The sequence below is a fragment of the Pseudorasbora parva genome, chromosome 3, assembly GCF_024679245.1.
Source record: "Pseudorasbora parva isolate DD20220531a chromosome 3, ASM2467924v1, whole genome shotgun sequence".
Lineage (NCBI taxonomy): Eukaryota > Metazoa > Chordata > Actinopteri > Cypriniformes > Gobionidae > Pseudorasbora > Pseudorasbora parva.
The window spans coordinates 34,294,964-34,313,572 of NC_090174.1; the positions used below are offsets into that span (position 1 = coordinate 34,294,964).

Genomic DNA, 18,609 nt, shown 5'->3' on the forward strand with positions numbered 1-18,609 from the left:
GTGTGTTTGATTACATACAAACCTTCTCCAGACACTGGCTGCGTAGGTATCTCATCGCCTGCTGGATGCTCTGAGGCAAGGGCTGACCAGTTCGCTGGACGTTTACGATCGGCGGAACCCCAAACACATGTTTATCTTTGTAATCTGGAACTTTGGAACGCTTCATAAACTTTGGAACCACCCTGACCAATGACAAAGAGGAAAAAAATAATTTATTTAATGATACAATGACAACCGACCAGGGAGATATACTCAACATACATTAATTTAATAATTTATTTACTAATTAGTAATATATTAGGAAATTTAATTGAATTGCTCATTTACTTGCTAATATATTACAAAGATACTGATACACTTTTGTATTGTTATATGTTATATTCATGTATACATGAGAAAATGAGGTTTAAAAAGCACACTAGTACAAGAATCCAATATGTGCATGTCCCCAATAAAACCTGCAAGGTCACATCATTGCAAGATAAACTCAGAATCATGGCAGAGCTGGCTGAAGCGAGAGAGCAAGAGCAAATGGAATTGCAGTAAGTATGAATAGACCTTGTGAAAATTGGATCTGTTTGCTGCCTATAACTGACACTGATGCAGGCCTTTGACTGTGGGGTGTGTGGGAATGGACGAAAGGGGAAAGATAATGCCTCGTCAGTGACTGGAGCAAAATGAAATGAATCACCTTTTAGATCTGTGAGCCATGACAGTGTCTGATAGACCTATAAGCTTCTCATCAAAAGTCCTTTCTTGCAGTTGGAGTTTAAAATGGACAAATGCAAAAAATATAAACCAATTACACTTCGTTCCTGCGGTGGCAAATAAAAAATTACTGAGGAACGAAAGTGTGTGTGTGTGTTTGTGTGTATATCTCTGCGTTTACATAAATAGAACTGTAATTTTAACCCTGTTGGCTGAGGTAGATATGGGAAGTAATTTTCATAAGCAATAAAAAGCCAGCGGGGGAACAGATAGAGAGACAGAAAGATGCTGTCATTAACTGCATCTGTTAGAGCCGTTTTACTCAGCCGATTGTGCCAATAAAAAACACTTTTGGCAGAAATGAGATTTCCTGCATCAGACATCAGAGAGCATTAATGCCACAGCTGACCTCATGAGTTGGTGAATGTCTCCACCAACAACACGTGTTTTTGGGTTTGGGAACATGCCTTGAGCTACAACCTTGAGTGTTATTTAGGAAAATTTGTGACAATGTATGTATGAATGAGAATGTGCCATCTCACCAGTTCCAGCCGTGTTTGCTGGTGTCTGTGTGTTTCTCCAGGATGGCGGTTAGTCGCAAGAGGCTGAATTTCTGCAGCAGGTTGAGCTGGGCAGCGGACTGTCTGTTGATTTCTAAAGACGCAGAAGTCACGCTCGGACGATGCGAGTTTTGGAAACTGTGCCAGCGCAGCTTTCTGGGTATAGAGAAATGGGTGGAAGAAAGACAAGCGTGAGAAAAACAAGAACGATAAAGGATGAAATAAAAGCAGCACTTTTGGTCAATTGGATGTATGGGACACGTGAACTACAACAACAAAAAATTTATGTGACAACAAATTTAATTGCAAAAGAAGTCTTGTTTTCAGAAAGTACATTTTGGGGTCTTAAGCATTTCATTTAGTCCATTCATTAAAAAATTAAAAAATTAAAAAACATTTGCCAATATTGGACAGTAAAATACATGATATGTATTAAATTTGCAGTTCTGGAAAAAATTAAGAGACCACTTAACATTGATTTCTTAATGGTAAGTGGTTTCGTAATTTTTTTCCACAGCTGTATTTTCATTTAAGGAAATCATTTAAGACATACAAATCCTGAAAATGTGTCTGAAAGGGTGTACCCCAGAGTTCCACTTTATGTCCTTTAATCTTTATCAGTAATGTGTTTGCATGAAGTGGAATTATATTTTTAACATGGAAAAAAAAACTATCAACACAGAGCTTCAAGTAGGCTTTCAAGATACACAGCTGTCACTTTCATCAGACTCCAGTTTAAAGGAGTACTTCAGCGCTGGGAAGATGAAAATGCATAAATCTCTCGTCTCAGGGGGAAATGAGGGGGAATGCATGATCATTCGAATATACTCCAGGGTTTCTACTGATACAAAGCCATATGCTAATCGCTGAAGTAACCCTTTAACAAAAGACAAAATGAGTGGCCGGTATCTCTCTCCATTACATTCTTTCACAGCACTAAAAACAACTGCACTCACAAGTGTGGATCTATAAACATCAGATGTACTCACCTGCTGGGTCTCGTGAGTGATGCTCCCACCCCTGAGTCCCTCCTCTCTCTCATTCCTCCTTCTCCCTCTCCCTCATTAACTGAGTTTCCTGCACTATCGTAATCGCTCACGGTCGTCCCAACATCTGACATGGATTGCTCGTCATAATTCAGACTGCTGGGTAATGTCATGTCCGCCGTGGACACGGTCTCCACATTCGATTGGTCTTGCGGGTGTATGCCAAGCGAGCGTGACCATTCGTTGATGTCATGCTGCAGCCCGTGTACGCGCTGTAGAATGTCATCCAGATGCTGGAAGGCTTTCTCTTTTCCAGGGTCGAAAATGTCACATGGACTGCCTGGTGTCTCTGGAACATTGTCGTAAATGCTTCCAGTCGAGCCCATAGAAATTCTCCTCCTCCCAAAACCTGAAAGAAAGTCTTGCGATCCACTGCGACTAATGCTTTCATCCAATGAAAGGTCTTCTCCTGCCCAGTCACTATGCTCAGGACTTTGAGAAACAGAGACCAGGCAGAGACTTTCAATTGACAGAGACTTGGGGAAGGTTCCAGGCTTGTGGTCAAAGGGGAGGTGGACCACACGATGCTCTTTCCTCTGACTGATGTTATGGTTGGTTAGCTTTGGCTTCTCCCAAGTTAACTGGTAGTCCTCCAGGTAAAGGCATGCTCTGTGAGGCTTGTGCAAAGTGGCTTTCTGGCTAACATTACTGCGGCATATTGTATGTGACCTCCATGCCTCATCTTTGGTGATCCTGAACTTATTCGTGGTTTGTCCAGGCAAACTTGCATTGGATGTGCAGTGCAGACCCGAAGGTGGCTGATGCTGAGTTACTGTTGAAATATTCTTTGGGATGTTCTCCCTCTCACAATCCCATTTCTTTATTGATTCTTTCCTTCGTAAAAATGATCTAGAAGGACGCTTTGGCTTCTCTCTTATGGAAGGCAGAGAAGATGAGGATCCGGTGTCATCGTTCTCATCTTGGCTGGGTGAGACACAAACTGACGATGCACCTTCACCCACCTTGACGTCACTGAAAGCGGCAACTTCTGGAGAAGTTGTTTCCCGGGCACTGTCTAAGCTCAAGCTGCTAGCGCTGAGGTCGGAGGTCAGTGAGGTGACTTCTAGGAGACTGATGTCACTCAGCACACTATCACTACTACCCGAGGGTCTTAAAGTCGAGGCCCGGTTGCCAGGGAGGGCAGGGGTGGGTGAGAGAGTGCGGAGACGGGACCAAGTTTTACTCTCACGCTGAAAAGCCCAGCGGGAGCTAAGGGCACATGCGTCATCCTCCTCCGAGTCCTCACTCTGCTGACGGTAACACAGACATGCACACTTATATAACGAAAAGCTTTTTTTCCGTTTTTTTAAGTAATAAAAAGAAAAGTAGCTAACCAAAAGTACCAGAATTCACTAAAAACAACATAAACACAAGGACATAGATACATTTTAAAAGGATTGTAAAAGTTAAGTTCAAAAGATACCATCCAGAGGAAATCACAATTAATGAAAACAAAGAGACAAACAATGAGAAGTTGTCAGCAGAAGATTAGATCACATAATTGAATAAGAAGTAGGTGGCATGTATGTTTGTTTACCTGTTTACACTGGAAATGAACCTCTAAGCTCATTGCAGCACATTTGTTCAGGGTCGTTAGCCTCCTAAACACACACACACACACACACACACACACACACAGAAGGGGCACATTTAAAATTTTTGGGAATTCATTTTTTTTAAATTCACATGAAAATTACATGTATATTCTTGGTGTATATATAAGAGGCAGGCTGGCAAAGTGGTTAAATTACCACTTAAAGGGTTACTTCAGTGATTTAGCATTAAGCTTTGTATTCAAACTGGGTCATTAATGTAGAAATGTGATTTTTTAAGAATTTATTTGGTGCCTTCTAGACTGAGAAAAGACCGAAAATGTATTTTTGTCTCATGGGGAAGAAAGACAACAACTCCCAGAATGCACTATTTTTCGCTGCCCTACGAGGCCACTCCCCAAGCCACCGCTATTGGATTAATGGATCACTTCAATTTCCCACCGGGTTTATTTTCATAAAATCAGTTCAGTAAAAAATAGACATTACAATTAAAAACTCCTGGCGCGTTTTCAGTTCATGCCTTTGGAAGCTTAAATTTCATAGAAATTAATTTGAAAAGTTAAAACACTCACTTTGTTCTGTACCGCTCCAATTACACGAATTCCCACAGCTGCCTGAGCCGAACGCTGTGAGTGAGATCCCACCCCCCCATGGATGGGTTAAAAACATGCGGAAATAGCTCCCTCTACTGGCTGTAGTCTTTAGCCTCTGGGCAAAAAATCCTTTGCGTCATCAGAGGATTTTTTCCAGAAATAAAATACATAAATCTCTCATCTCAGGGGGATATAACGGGTGAAGCACAATCATTCTAATATGCTCCCGGCTTTCTACTGATACAAAGCCAAATGCTAAATTGCTGAAGTATCCCTTTAAGTGCCTTGAAACTGTTCATTGTGGTGATGTAATTTCCACTGAAACAGGAAGACAGGGTGAGACGTATAGAGCAGCTCCTCCCTATTTAAAATATAGACAATAGCATTTTGTATCACAGCTTGACCAGAGCAGTTGAGCTTGATAAAGATGCATTTTACAGCTAATGACAGTCACGGTCTAATAGATTCCCTCTTTAGATTTAATATGAGACTTTTACTGAAGTCTCGACACCTGCCGGAAGAAAGGCACAGGTCTAGGGGCTGTCGAACTCAAAGCACAAGATGCCTAGACAAAGTGGGACCTGACAAAGCGGAAGATCACGTGGTCTGAGATCTTTCGTATCTCCTTCCTGCAACGTTCAGTGTACGACACCCTTCCATCACCAACAAACCTCCACAGATGGGGAATGAGGGAGGACCCATTGTGTAGGCTATGCGGAGGGAGGGGAACAATGGCTCATATACTCGCAGGATGTAAAACAGCTCTTAGCCAATGAAGATACAGGTGGTGCCATGACAAGGTTCTCAGTGCCCTGGCTGACATCCTGGAGTGGGAGAGGCAGAAAAAGCACCAGACCAGTACAAGGTCGGTAACATCCCTTCAGTTTATCAGAGAAGGGGAGAAACCACCAGCCCCCAAGAATACTAAGAAGAGCCACTTGAAAGCAGCACAATCCTGGGAGATGAGGGTGGACCTGGGAGGGAAACTAGTCTTCCCCCAGGTTGTGCAAACACAGCTGAGGTCAGACATGGTCTTATGGTCTGAGAAGGCAAGGAAGATAATCATGATGGGACTGATGGTTCCGTGGGAAGGCGGGTACGAGGAGGCCTACGAGTGGAAAGCCACCAAGTATCAGGACCTCGTTGAGCAGTGTAGGGCCAAAGGTTGGCAGACCTGGCTATTCCAGGTTGAGGTCGTGTGTATTCCCGGAGCAGTCTGTGTGGAAGACACTCAAAGCTCTGGGTTTAGCAGGTAGGGAGAGGAAGATAGCTATTCGTAGGTTGGGTGAGGCAGCAGAAAGCTTGCTGGCTCTGGAGTAGAAGGGAGGAGTTGAGCTGGGGGCCAGGAGGAGGTGGGCAGTCATTGGCCACCACTGCCGACCCGCCAACTGGAGGGTGTTGTGGTTTAGGGTCGAAACACCCCGTGGCACCACCTGACGACATCATCTCCTGGCTGAAATCTACAGTCATGTACTACAGTCAGTGACTGAGTTAGACAGCATCATTATAGATGTATCCAATAGTAGAAGCAAAACAATAATCATAATGAAGCTGAGGATGTGGTTGAAAATGTGTATAATTTATTTTGTTGAACGGCACTGGTGTTATCTCTTCTACTCGTCAGTGCTGTTTCTAATGAATCTGTGTCACCTTTTCTCCTATTTTAAATCTGTTTCCGCCATGTTTCACATCAGCACAACCCTTCCAATGTCACATGTATCTAGAATTCAGACTTTAGCACTTGTTAATACAACTATGCTTGGCCATTCCTGCACTCGGACCTCGTAATTACTATATTTCCAATCACATTAATATCAGGTGTAAATTGGCCCGATGTGTTCTTGAGCAAGACACATAACCCCAGATCACCTCAAGGAGTCAGGGGTGGCGAACTCCAGTCCTGCAGAGTTCAACTCCAACCCTGATGAAACTCACCTGCCTGGAGCTTTCTAGTTAAGGCAGGCGTACACGGTGCGATTTTTGCTGTCGTACGAACTCAGAGACAATTTCTTTCTCTCGGGAGAAATCGTGTGGACATCGTGGATGCTCGCATGGTCGTGGCGTGTGAGAGGAAATGCGAAACGAGCTGAGCACATATGGAGCACCTTCTGACCCTATGATAATTTTTAAGCATGTTTAAAAAATTTGGTAAGTCTGCCCAATTTAAACCAGCGTATGGCTGTCCCCTATTGCCAAATCATGCACAACCACGTTACATAGGCTCGATCTAAGAGTATTATTAGCTCAGTGGCTGCAAACATACAGTGTACACACACACACACACACTCTCTCTCTCTCTCTCTCTCTCTCTCTCTCTCACGCGCACCCTGTCTCTCCCTCTGGTTATTTCAGTTGAAAGGAATGGCTACTGTTCTCTGCTTTTCAACAAATCATTTGCACACATTTTTTTCTTTTTTCTTTTTTATCTGAAGCCATAGCAGCAACATTGAAAGCTCCAGTCTCTGTGTTAAACACGAAAGCTTGTGTGATCGCCGCCGGCTCACGTTGCAAACAGTTGTGTCGTGTACCAGCTGATTTGATGCGATTATCAAATGAACTGACTCGTAGCGTCTGCAATACCTCAAGACCTTCCGAGTGTCCGAATTCGCACAGCTCTCGAAAAAAAGTTCTCGCTCCCAGGGCTGTGAGAACAAAATGACGTCATTTTGTTCTCGCAGCCCTGGTTTGGGAGTACTCGCAGCTTTCTCTCGACCACATCACCTGAGCAGAACTTTTTCCTCGTGGGTGTCCAAGAACTATTGTGCGATTGGTCAGACATTTAACTTTGACATTTAACATAGGCGTGGTTAATGCGGAGAAACGCAGATGATCGGCACCTGCTTTTCTCGTGAAGTATGGAATGTACTGGCCATAACGAACATTGTTCTATTCTTGGCACGTCGAGAAAACAAAAAAATGTCTTTGTTCTTTCAGAATATGTTCCAAGCTTTAACCATTCAGGCCTTGATTGGCTTGTTCAGGTGTGTTTGATTAGGGTTGAAGCAAAACTATGCAGGACTGTGCCTCTCCAGGACCGACGGTTGTCACCCCTGATTTATGTAATATACTATTGAATAAAAGTCAATCTGAATAAAAGTGTCAGCTAAATGACAGCTTAATTAAAGTACATATTATATGTTCCTGTGGTTAAAACAAAACCGCAAACATTTAATAGTGACACATATGTGAGGACGCATCAACTGTCAACAGCAGTTGTCCAGGCTTAGAGCAGCATTTAGATTTATTTGTCATTTCTGTCAGCAATTGATCCAAGCCAGAAGTTTAACACATTCAGTGAGACTGAGTGTGTGCATGTTTATTGATGTTGACTGAGCCCTGATGATGCTCACAGCTGAATTGCATGAATATCACACTTGAGTGAGGAGTGATGAATCTATCACCCCATGTATCTTTTGCTCTGATATGGCAGTGCTTTTGTTAGAGGTAGAGAGGCATTCATCACCATGTCATTATGTGATTATCAGTATGTTTAGAGTTGATGTGAGTGGCCTCGTAAGCGTATGAGTCACCGATGGTTTTATGAGCATTCAGCCCTCTCTGTGAATTAGTGCACTTATTGTGCTTGGTGTGATCTCATTCCAGCTCTAATGTGTGTATATGTAAGAAAGACGATAATGACTTAGCTGTGAAGATCATCACAATTGATGCATAGGCACTACAAGATGCAGAAGAATATAGTCCAAACTAGTCGGTATAAACATCGACAAGCATAAGGGACCATCCATTTGGACTGGTAGAGATAATTCACACAAATAATCACGGTAGATCTCTAGAACGCGCATCGTGGCCTCAATTTCTGTTGGACATAATCTCTTTTCTGCATGACAGAACAAAACTAATTCTACAGAACAAACACACAAGAGGGGGTGTGTTCGGTGTGGCATTTGAGATACAGATAATAAGAGTGTGCGAGTTTGTGCTCATTAATACAATAAACTAATTACTCTGTGAATAATAATCAGTATTCAGATGCAATAAGGATAAATAGCATTAACAATAGGCTAACAAGACACTTGCAAACACACACACTTTTTGCTGTGCATGTCATTAGATAGCTATTATTTGCCGGCCTGCTTGTCAGTTTTTTTTTTTCCTTGAAAGAGTCAGACGATTCTTGGTCACAAACCACACAAAAATTCAAAAACACAAATATATACAGGTCCTTGTCAAAATATTTGCATTTTGTGATGAAGTTCATTATTTTCCATAATGTAATGATAAAAAATAAACTTTCATATATTTTAGATTCATTGCACACCAACTGAAATATTTCAGGTCTTTTATTGTTTTAATACTGATGATTTTGGCATACAGCTCATGATTTTTTTTGTGCATATTTCATCCAACCAATAAAAGAAAAGTGTTTTTAATACAAAAAAGTCAACCTTCAAATAATTATGTCCAGTTATGCAATCAATACTTCGGGAATCCTTTTGCAGAAATGACTGCTTCAGTGCGGCGTGGCATGGAGGCGATCAGCCTGTGGCACTGCTGAGGTGTTATGGAGGCCCAGAATGCTTCGATAGCGGCCTTAAGCTCATCCAGAGTGTTGGGTCTTGCATCTCTCAACTTTCTCTTCACAATATCCCACAGATTCTCTATGGGGTTCAGGTCAGGAGAGTTGGCCGGCCAATTGAGCACAGTAATACCATGGTCAGTAATCCATTTACCAGTGGTTTTGGCACTGTGAGCAGGTGCCAGGTCGTGCTGAAAAACGAAATCTTCATCTCCATAAAGCTTTTCAGCAGCTGGAAGCATGAAGTGCTCCAAAATCTCCTGTTAGCTAGCTGCATTGACCCTGCCCTTGATAAAACACAGTGGACCAACACCAGCAGCTGACATGGCACCCCAGACCATCACTGACTGTGGGTACTTGACACTGGACTTCAGGCATTTTGGCATTTCCTTCTCCCCAGTCTTCCTCCAGACTCTGGCACCTTGATTTCCGAATGACATGCAAAATTTGCTTTCATCCGAAAAAAGTACTTTGGACCACTGAGCAACAGTCCAGTGCTGCTTCTCTGTAGCCCAAAAGTGTCTTGACCTGGGGAATGCGGCACCTGTAGCCCGTTTCCTGCACACGCCTGTGCACGGTGGCTCTGGATGTTTCTACTCCGTTTCAAGCTTTCTTTTGCCTCACTTTTTCTTTCCCACAGACTTTCCACTGAGGTGTAGCCTAGAAATCTAGACGCACCCTAGCGGCAGCAAATTTAATTTGCCCGCAAGTGTCGTCTAGGAACTCTCAATACCCTTCTGAGCTGTATTCCTCACAATCTGGACGGCCCAATCACATTGTGTATAGAGTCGGCAGGCGGGGCCATAATGACGACGGCCGAGTTGCATTTGCGTGCTTCTAGTAAACACAGAAACTGGCGAACGGCGGCGGTCTTTCGAATCGGCTCTGACTGCGACTCTGGAAGACTTGGAGTTAAGCTTTTCTCTGAGAAAAGAACAAAGAACGGCACTGAAGTCATTCTTAAAAAGGGAAGATGTGTTCGGAGTTTAGCCGACCGGATACAGCGAATGTTTAATCAGTCAGCGAGCTCTGCTTCACCTTCATGTTGCTCTGGTTGGTGTAGCACTATCCTATCGCGTGCAGAGGGAGTTTGAAAGACAACCGTTTATCCCGCCCCTCGGATTGAGCCCTGTCTATGGTGAGTTTCCAGAACAAACATCTTGATGTGGGTCTGGTTTGTCAGGCTAACTGAGGTGCCTTGATACAGCACTCTGAGAACAGCCTATTCGTTTAGAAATTTCTTTCTGTGTCTTACCCTCTCGCTTGAGGGTGTCAATGATGGCCTTCTGGACAGCAGTCAGGTCGGCAGTCTTACCCATGATTGCGGTTTTGAGTAATGAACCAGGCTGGGAGTTTTTAAAAGCCTCAGGAATCTTTTGCAGGTGTTTAGAGTTAATTCGTTGATTCAGATGATTAGGTTAATAGCTCGTTTAGAGAACCTTTTCATGATATGCTAATTTTTTGAGAATTTTGGGTTTTCATGAGCTATATGCCAAAATCATCAGTATTAAAACAATAAAAGAGCTGAAATATTTCAGTTGGTGTGCAATGTATCTAAAATATATGAAAATAGCCAGCAGCCATATCACCCTGTATCCCGAGTGTGGGTCCTAACACCCCAGTATAGTGATGGGGACACTATACTGTCAAAGAGCAGTAAGACGTTATGAGACGTTAAACCGAGGTCTCGACTCTCTGTGGTCGTTAAAAATCCCAGGATGTCCTTTGATAAACAGTAGGGGTGTAACCCCGGCATCCTGGCCCAATTTTCCCAATGTCCTCTGTAACTCATGGCCTCCTAATAATCCCTCTCTCCTGATTGGCTTCATCACTCCGTCTCCTCTCCACCATAAGCTGGTGTGTGCAATATGGCTGCCGTCGCATCATCCAGGTGGGTGCTTCACATTGGTGGTGGTTGAGGAGATTCCCCCTTCTATGTAAAGCGCTTTGGGTGTCTAGAAAAGCACTATATAAATGTAATGAATTATTATTATTATTATTAAAGTTTAATTTTTATCATTACATTATGGAAAATAATGAACTTTTATCATATGCGCTAACTTTTTGAGTAGGACCTGTATGTGTGAGATAGCATATAGCATTAAAAAAAAATAATGCTATATATGCATGTGTCATTTTTTTCTAAAATGGATGGGCATCTTTGAAACCAGATTTTAAGTTTCCCAGTTACACACATTTTCCTGGTTTAATAAACATTACATCCAAATACAGTTATATTTTGTATTTTTACATAATGTAATTAATGTTCTATTTATTAAATCCAAGTATAAATCTCATCAATGTGGTGATTTTAGGCAGGTTTACATTTATTCCAAATAATAACTATTGCAAATAATAATTTAAACAATATATTTTCACTGTTGGGCAGTTACACTTTAGAAAACCAAATAATTTATACACTTTATAATGTTTTGTAATATTTCCTCAGTTTTATTTTATAATATGCATTATTTTCTCATCTAATTTCTTAAGTGGCAATACTGCCATAGCAGTACAGATATTTAGTCAGGAAAAATGCACTGACAAATAGATTTAAAGTGCTGGCTGAATAAAGCTAAAAGCTGTTTCTAATAGACAGCTGACCGAAGCCTTGTTTATACTTTCGTCTGGCTCCACTGATTGCACACACACCTCCACAAATGAATGAGGCATCTATACTTGACACACTCACGGTTGAACTATTCTATGAGTAGTTGTCCACTAAACCATCAGGAATTAGCGGCGGGAAGTAGTAAGGACAACGTGACGATGCTTATTTTAGTACACCACAATACCATCAAGTAAAACCCTGAGATTATTACTTGTGACATTAAAACAAAATATGTTTTAATATGTTAAAAACATAAACAAAATATGTTTTTTTTAGCCATTAAAAAAAAAAAACATCTTAAGACACATCTTTTCCAAAGACTACCACTTAACTATCCAATTAAATTTCCTGTTTGTTTTTCTTTTGTAAATAAATAAAAATATTAAAAAAGTTTGTGTACTGTGCTCAATTAACTGAGAATTCTCACGGCTCTTGCAGGTTGTTGACCTTGTTTGTTTCGTTGCTTCTATTGCTCTGTCTCCCCTTTTTGTAAGTTGCTTTGGATAAAAGCGTCTGCTAAATGATTAAATGTAAATGTGTGGATGAGAACATTTATTTTCTATATAAATATTTTCTAATTTCCCTAAATAATTTTCATTTAGTTTTATGAACTTTTTCATTAAAAATTGACCTTTCTGTTCATTAAAAAGGCTTACTATGCTATTGTAGGCAAATTTTGTAAATGTAAGCAACTAATTTAGATGCACAAACTGGCTGTGGAAAGTTACCAAAAAAATATCATGCACACTGCCAAACGAAATGAGGTCTCACACTTTCAACACACACTCAATGACGTGATTTTTTCACGTGCGGATGCATTGAGTATAAACCAAGCTTAACAACATGACATTTCACCTCTGCAGTTATGATAAGGTACACTTAACAGTGTAGTTCACCATAAAGCTATTTGCCAAAATGGCCACATACCGTCATATTCACTCATGCGGCGAGACAGACTCTGCATGGAACAAATTCATAGAGACAGTCAGGGATCTTTAAGTGCACTAGTAGCCTGCTGTGGCAAAAAGATCAACAGATGAGCTCATCATCTCACTAATGCATGAGGACCATTGGGTGTATGATGGCCAGAATATATTCAGAGCAATACAACAAGTGATTCTGCAAGGATACTGATTTTTATATTGTTGTTGTGAGAGTGAACATCAAAACTAGGAAAGAGAGCAAGAGTTTTTCAATTAAATTTGAGACTAAGACTGTTAAAGTTGCCATGACACGGAAGTGGCAATAGTCATTCCTGCCTTTGTAATGTGCATCAGAGTGAAACGGCTTCTGGTATGAGGAAAAAAAAAACGTAGGGCAGGACTTGATTACATCCTCGGGAATGGACTGAAATTGTAGAATGTTGGGCGTTGCTAACTAAATGGAGGCAGAACTGAATCCCAGTTTGAGCCAGTGGTGCAGGCTATTAGTCCCACCCTCTTCTGAGAAATCAAGAAAAGAATAGCTGTCTCGTTGGGGTTTAATGTTTATGTTGTTTATGTCTATGTGGTGTTTTTAATATCCTAATATAATAAGACAAACCGTGAGCAAATTGCAGTTCACTACATCACAAATATCCAAATAACCCAGCCCATGAATGTAAGGGCGAGCTTTAGCATATGTTAAGGCCGAAGATGTCTTTGAATTTGTCCACCAGGTGGCGTTGTGAAATGGTTTGGCCTCTTCCAGAGAACCAGAGAAAGTGGTGTGGAGTGTTACCTGCGATTGAGTTGGGGTCAGATTTTGGGAGAGTGTTAGGATGGATTATATTATATATATATATATATATATATATATATATATATATATATATATATATATATATATATATATATATATATATATATATATATATATATGGATAATATAGATAATGGGCAGACAGATTAGCCTTTGAGCTGCATGTGGGCGCACTGAAGACATTGGCTGAAAATCTATTAGCTTAGACAGAGATTGGCTCTTAATTTTCTTTGGTCAAGTAAGAACAGCAATTTGTTTGTTTAGGATCTTTGCTCGTATTTCAATTTGGACTTGAATAAAGAAGCCATTTTCAGATAACATGGATCAACTACAGGATTTTTTGCTAGTTTCTACAGTGGAGGAATTAGATTATCTCTCAAAAGAGTATAAAGTAGTATAACTGTATAAAGTAGCTGAACATTTTATTTTCAAAGGTAACATTAACCAAAAGTACTAAATTAAAAAACGTTTTGTGACATTGCACAAAAATAAACTAGTAGAGAGGATGATTCTAACGGTAGACACGCGGTCTTATGACGCGCTTTAACCTGAATGTACATCAACGCCGCTTGAAAGCTTGTTACAGCGGGTATGATACAGACCGGATTTACTTTTGAACAGCAGTTAGAAATTTTGAACATGCAGAATAAGGACATGAACTAGACAGACATCTTGAACTAGAAAAAAATTAGAATTCAAGAACGAGAGCACGAGTGGGAATTTGAGAATATGTAAGTATGAGCAAAAAATTAAGGAGCCTAAATTAGCTCAGGAAGCTGAATGCTTGAAGTTGATTGCAGAGGGGAAAAACAGGGAGTATTACTGCTGGCTTCTCTAGTAATCAACTGGTTTCAAATAAAGCATTACATTTTGTGAATATGACCAAGTTGCTGTCTAAATGTCTTTTCCTCAGTTCGAAAGTGTTGCTGATGACATAGGTTGGAATGCGTAATGATGCCCAATGGACTCTTCAAAGTGTTCTCGAGGATAAAGCTCAAGAAGTGTTTATTTCACTCCTGTCAACAGTTCGAAGTTGCAAGAGAGCTTACAAGCCACTCTCTAGTGATTTGGTGTTCATTGGTGTACTTCGTTAAGCATAGACTCTTTTTTAAGAGCCTTTGTGATATGATGATTTTAAAGCAATTCAAAAACATAATTCCTGAGTGAATACTGATGTACAAAAATGGAAACCGAAGGTGAAACCTGCAGCTGAAACGTGTCGGTGTTTATCAAAAAGCAACTACGAAAATCTACGTACACCTTGCAGATGTTGCTTAGAAAAGAGTCAGAGAAAAAAGAACGTCCGGTGTTGAAAGGCAAGTATAAGTCCACTATTAAAGCTGCTGGACTTGTGTTGGACTGTATCAACTTGTACTCCTAAGGAAAAATCGATTACTAATATAAGAGTAATCGAAGATGAACGAGTCTCACAGGTCTGGAAAAGACCTTGATAATTTAATGATAGAATTTTCATTTTTGGATGAACTAACCCTTTAAAATTCCAACCTATTGAAGTGCTAGTTTCATCGGGTGCATTTTCATAAATTGAAACTAGCTAAGATTTATCCTCAACTTGACTCTACCTGTGATCGGTGTAAGACAGCAGAGGCCCCTCTAATACACATGTTCTGGTTCTATCCTAAACTACAACAATTTTGGGAAGGTATCTGTGAAGCATTGACTTGTGTACTTAGAGTCAAAATAACACTGAATGCATTATTATTTCTTTTCGGGGTCAATACTGAGGGTTTTCGCATTGCATGCTGGGGGTCAAAGGCTCATTGTTTTTTCAACTATGTTGGCTCGACGCTTGATCCTTCTGAAATCGAGGGATGCTGCCCCACCCACGGATGCCCAATGGACTCTTCAAAGTGTTCTCGAGGATAAAGCTCAAGAAGTGTTTATTTCACTCCTGTCAACAGATCGAAGTTGCAAGAGAGCTTACAAGCCACTCTCTAGTGATTTGGTGTTCATTGGTGTACTTCGTTAAGCATAGACTCTTTTTTAAGAGCCTTTGTGATATGATGATTTTAAAGCAATTCAAAAACATAATTCCTGAGCGAATAGTGATGTACAAAAATGGAAACCGAAGGTGAAACCTGCAGCTGAAACGTGTCGGTGTTTATCAAAAAACAACTACGAAAATCTACGTACACCTTGCAGATGTTGCTTAGAAAAGAGTCAGAGAAAAAAGAACGTCCGGTGTTGAAAGGCAAGTATAAGTCCACTATTAAAGCTGCTGGACTTGTGTTGGACTGTATCAACTTGTACTCCTAAGGAAAAATCGATTACTAATATAGTGAAAACTCAATACACAGATGGTCCTTTCATTCCCATGGGGTTCGTTTCTCTTGTCCACTCTCCAGTTAAAGTACCAGTTAAGATTTTGCGTGACAGCGTCCTCTGAATCCTTTATCTTGGACTCGAAATTGCATTTCTCTCTTGAATCAGTACAGGAAATAGTGTTCTGATCCAAGGAATTGGGCTAGAAATATTCTCTGCACCCTTGCACAAAATTCAATTGGATTCTGATCTTGTGCATGTAAAAGTTGAAAACGCAATACAACTCTTGTTACCTGCGTAGATTTAATTTTAGGAAATAATTTGGCCGGAAGTCATGTGTGTCAGGGTGTCATGCCTCCTATTGTGAAAATAAAAGTGGCCAAGATTTCCTGCATGTCTTGTGCGGTAACTCTCACAATGAGTACTACCGAAAACAAAGAGAAAGAAAAAATAATAATAATCCAGGGCTGAAGATAAAAAGGTGAACGGCATCACGATCCAACTCAGAGATACCTTTCTCCATCTATTTGGTCTAGAGTTAGCCTACATTCAAACTGTCTTAAAGCATGAAGAATTTTTTTCTCACAGGAAAAAAAAAGGTGTAATTTTGGTGATCAAAGAGGAGTTTTAAAGGATACAATTATTGACTGCAGGGGGACTTTAAAGGGACTTTTTATACGTGCCCGGATAAAACATTTATATTCAGCCCTGAAACATGGTGACTAAGACCTACACAAATAATTAAAAAAAAAGAACAAACCTTTACAATTTCTAAATAAATCAATTAATGGGCATGATACTATAAAATGTATACCCTGGCTGAATACAATGCAAGTCATTTTGAAAAGCATCTGCCATATAACACCTTTTCCCACAATCACATATAACAGATGGGATTGCAGCGTTTGATAGTCTTCTCATATTAGACTATCATTACATTACAATTTATCATTACATCTACATTTTAATGCAAATAACAGACATTCTATTACAGAAATGTCAGTTTCTTTTATCAGATGAAGATAACAGTTTATTATAAATCAATAAATCAAATGTTTTATAATGTTAAAGGGTTAATTCACCCAAAAATGAAAATTGTGTCATCACCATCATCGCTTCTCAACATAAAAGTTAAACTACTGGAGCCACATGGACTATTTTAACAACTTGGACTGTTTTTATTTCCTTTCTGAGGCTTGAAAATGGTAATTAAATTGCTGTATATGGAGGGGTCAGAGAGCTCTCAGATGTCATCAAAAAAAAGATCTTCATTTAAGTTCTGAAGATGAACGAGTCTCACAGGTCTGAAAATGACCTTGGTAATTAAATGATAGAATTTTCATTTTTGGATGAACTAACCCTTTAAAATTCCAACCTATTGAAGTGCTAGTTTTATCGGGTGCATTTTCATAAATTGAAACTAGCTAAGATATATCCTCAACTTGAATCTACCTGTGATCGGTGTAAGACAGCAGAGGCCCCTCTAATACACATGTTCTGGTTCTATCCTAAACTACAACAATTTTGGGAAGGTATCTGTGAAGCATTGACTTGTGTACTTAGAGTCAAAATAACACTGAATGCATTATTATTTCTTTTCGGGGTCAATACTGAGGGTTTTCGCATTGCATGCTGGGGGTCAAAGGCTCATTGTTTTTTCAACTATGTTGGCTCGACGCTTGACCCTTCTGAAATCGAGGGATGCTGCCCCACCCACGGATGCCACATTGGATCAAAGATGTGTTGTTCCATTTAAAACTCGAGAGGATTAGAGGATTAGATAGAGGGTTTCAGAAAAGAAATTTGATCAGGCCTTTCTTACATTTTTTTGATCAATCATCTACAAATGTGCAAGAGTAACTTAGTTTTGTAAAGTATATTCTGGCTGACTTTATCATTGTGGGTCTATCCTTTTTGATAATTTGTATTTGTATGTGTGTGTGTGTGTGTGTGTGTGTGTGTGTGTGTGTGTGTGTGTGTGTGTGTGTGTGTGTGTGTGTGTGTGTGTGTGTGTGTGTGTGTGTGTGTGTGTGTGTGTGTGTGTGTGTGTGTGTGTGTGTGTGTGTGTGTGTGTTGACAGTGGGCACAGGGGATTGTGATTTGGGGGAGGGCTCCTATTTTATTTTTTGTTTTCCGTTGGTGTATTATTTTGTCTTTGTAATTTTAAATTGAAAAATTCAATAAATATATTAAACACTTAAGTGTTAGTGCCTGTTTTGTACCTTTGTAATACACTGAGAACCACCAAAAATAGATGGTGATAAGAAAGTGAATCAAAGCTCATCACAAGCAGATTTTTCACAAGCTGAGAAGGTAAATACTAATCGATAAAAGGTGCACAGTGTCAATCACACAAATCATCATGGTAACACACGACACCAAGTAATGCAATAAACATTCATTTAACAACATTAGATGTAACATAAAGCCCTAATGTTGTGTACATTAGGGCTTTATGTTACATCTAATGTTGTTAAATGAATGTTTATGAACTGATATAAAAAAATCAAATTAGAAAACCTGAAAATACATTCAATGTGAAGTGTCATGCATAGAATTCTGGCAATGCCTATTTATGTTTTTTTTTTTACTGTAAATTATTAAATGACTTGTTCTTTACCACTTCCAAAAGCTGTCAAATTACTTTAAAATGTAGTATATAACTCAGTTAACCAATCAACAGACTTCTACTATTAAAATCAAGATAATGTTACCTAGCACACAAAAATCCAGCTTTCTTTTCTACAAAGCTTTAAATATAGGTTACTATGTATGGATATGCATACATGTGATTTAGAGTTCTAGAATTTCAGTTTCAGCTATGTGTGTGTGTGTGTGTGTGTGTGTGTGTCTGTGTGTGTGTGTGTGGTTGTGTGTGTGTTTCTGATTCAGGTTTCTTAATTCATCAAACTGCCCAATGATTTATCAGTAGCTAGCAGCCAAGCATACAATGTATAACTAGCCACTGTGGGACAAAT

General features: G+C 39.9%; 1 protein-coding gene across 4 annotated transcripts in view; it reads right to left on the minus strand.

The window, feature by feature from the left end:
* Positions 1 to 18,609, minus strand: part of stard8 (StAR related lipid transfer domain containing 8) — an 82,873-nt gene that overhangs the window by 8,386 nt on the left and 55,878 nt on the right. For 3 of the 4 annotated variants that reach the window (XM_067438584.1, XM_067438582.1, XM_067438585.1), the window contains 4 exons: positions 3,852 to 3,915; positions 2,258 to 3,564; positions 1,251 to 1,424; positions 23 to 182 (listed from right to left, as the gene is read on the minus strand). In XM_067438584.1, coding sequence (XP_067294685.1) covers positions 23 to 182; positions 1,251 to 1,424; positions 2,258 to 3,564; positions 3,852 to 3,915 — 1,705 coding nt within the window. The remainder of the gene's footprint in view (positions 1 to 22; positions 183 to 1,250; positions 1,425 to 2,257; positions 3,565 to 3,851; positions 3,916 to 18,609) is intronic. The other variant, XM_067438583.1, reaches the window with a different exon arrangement.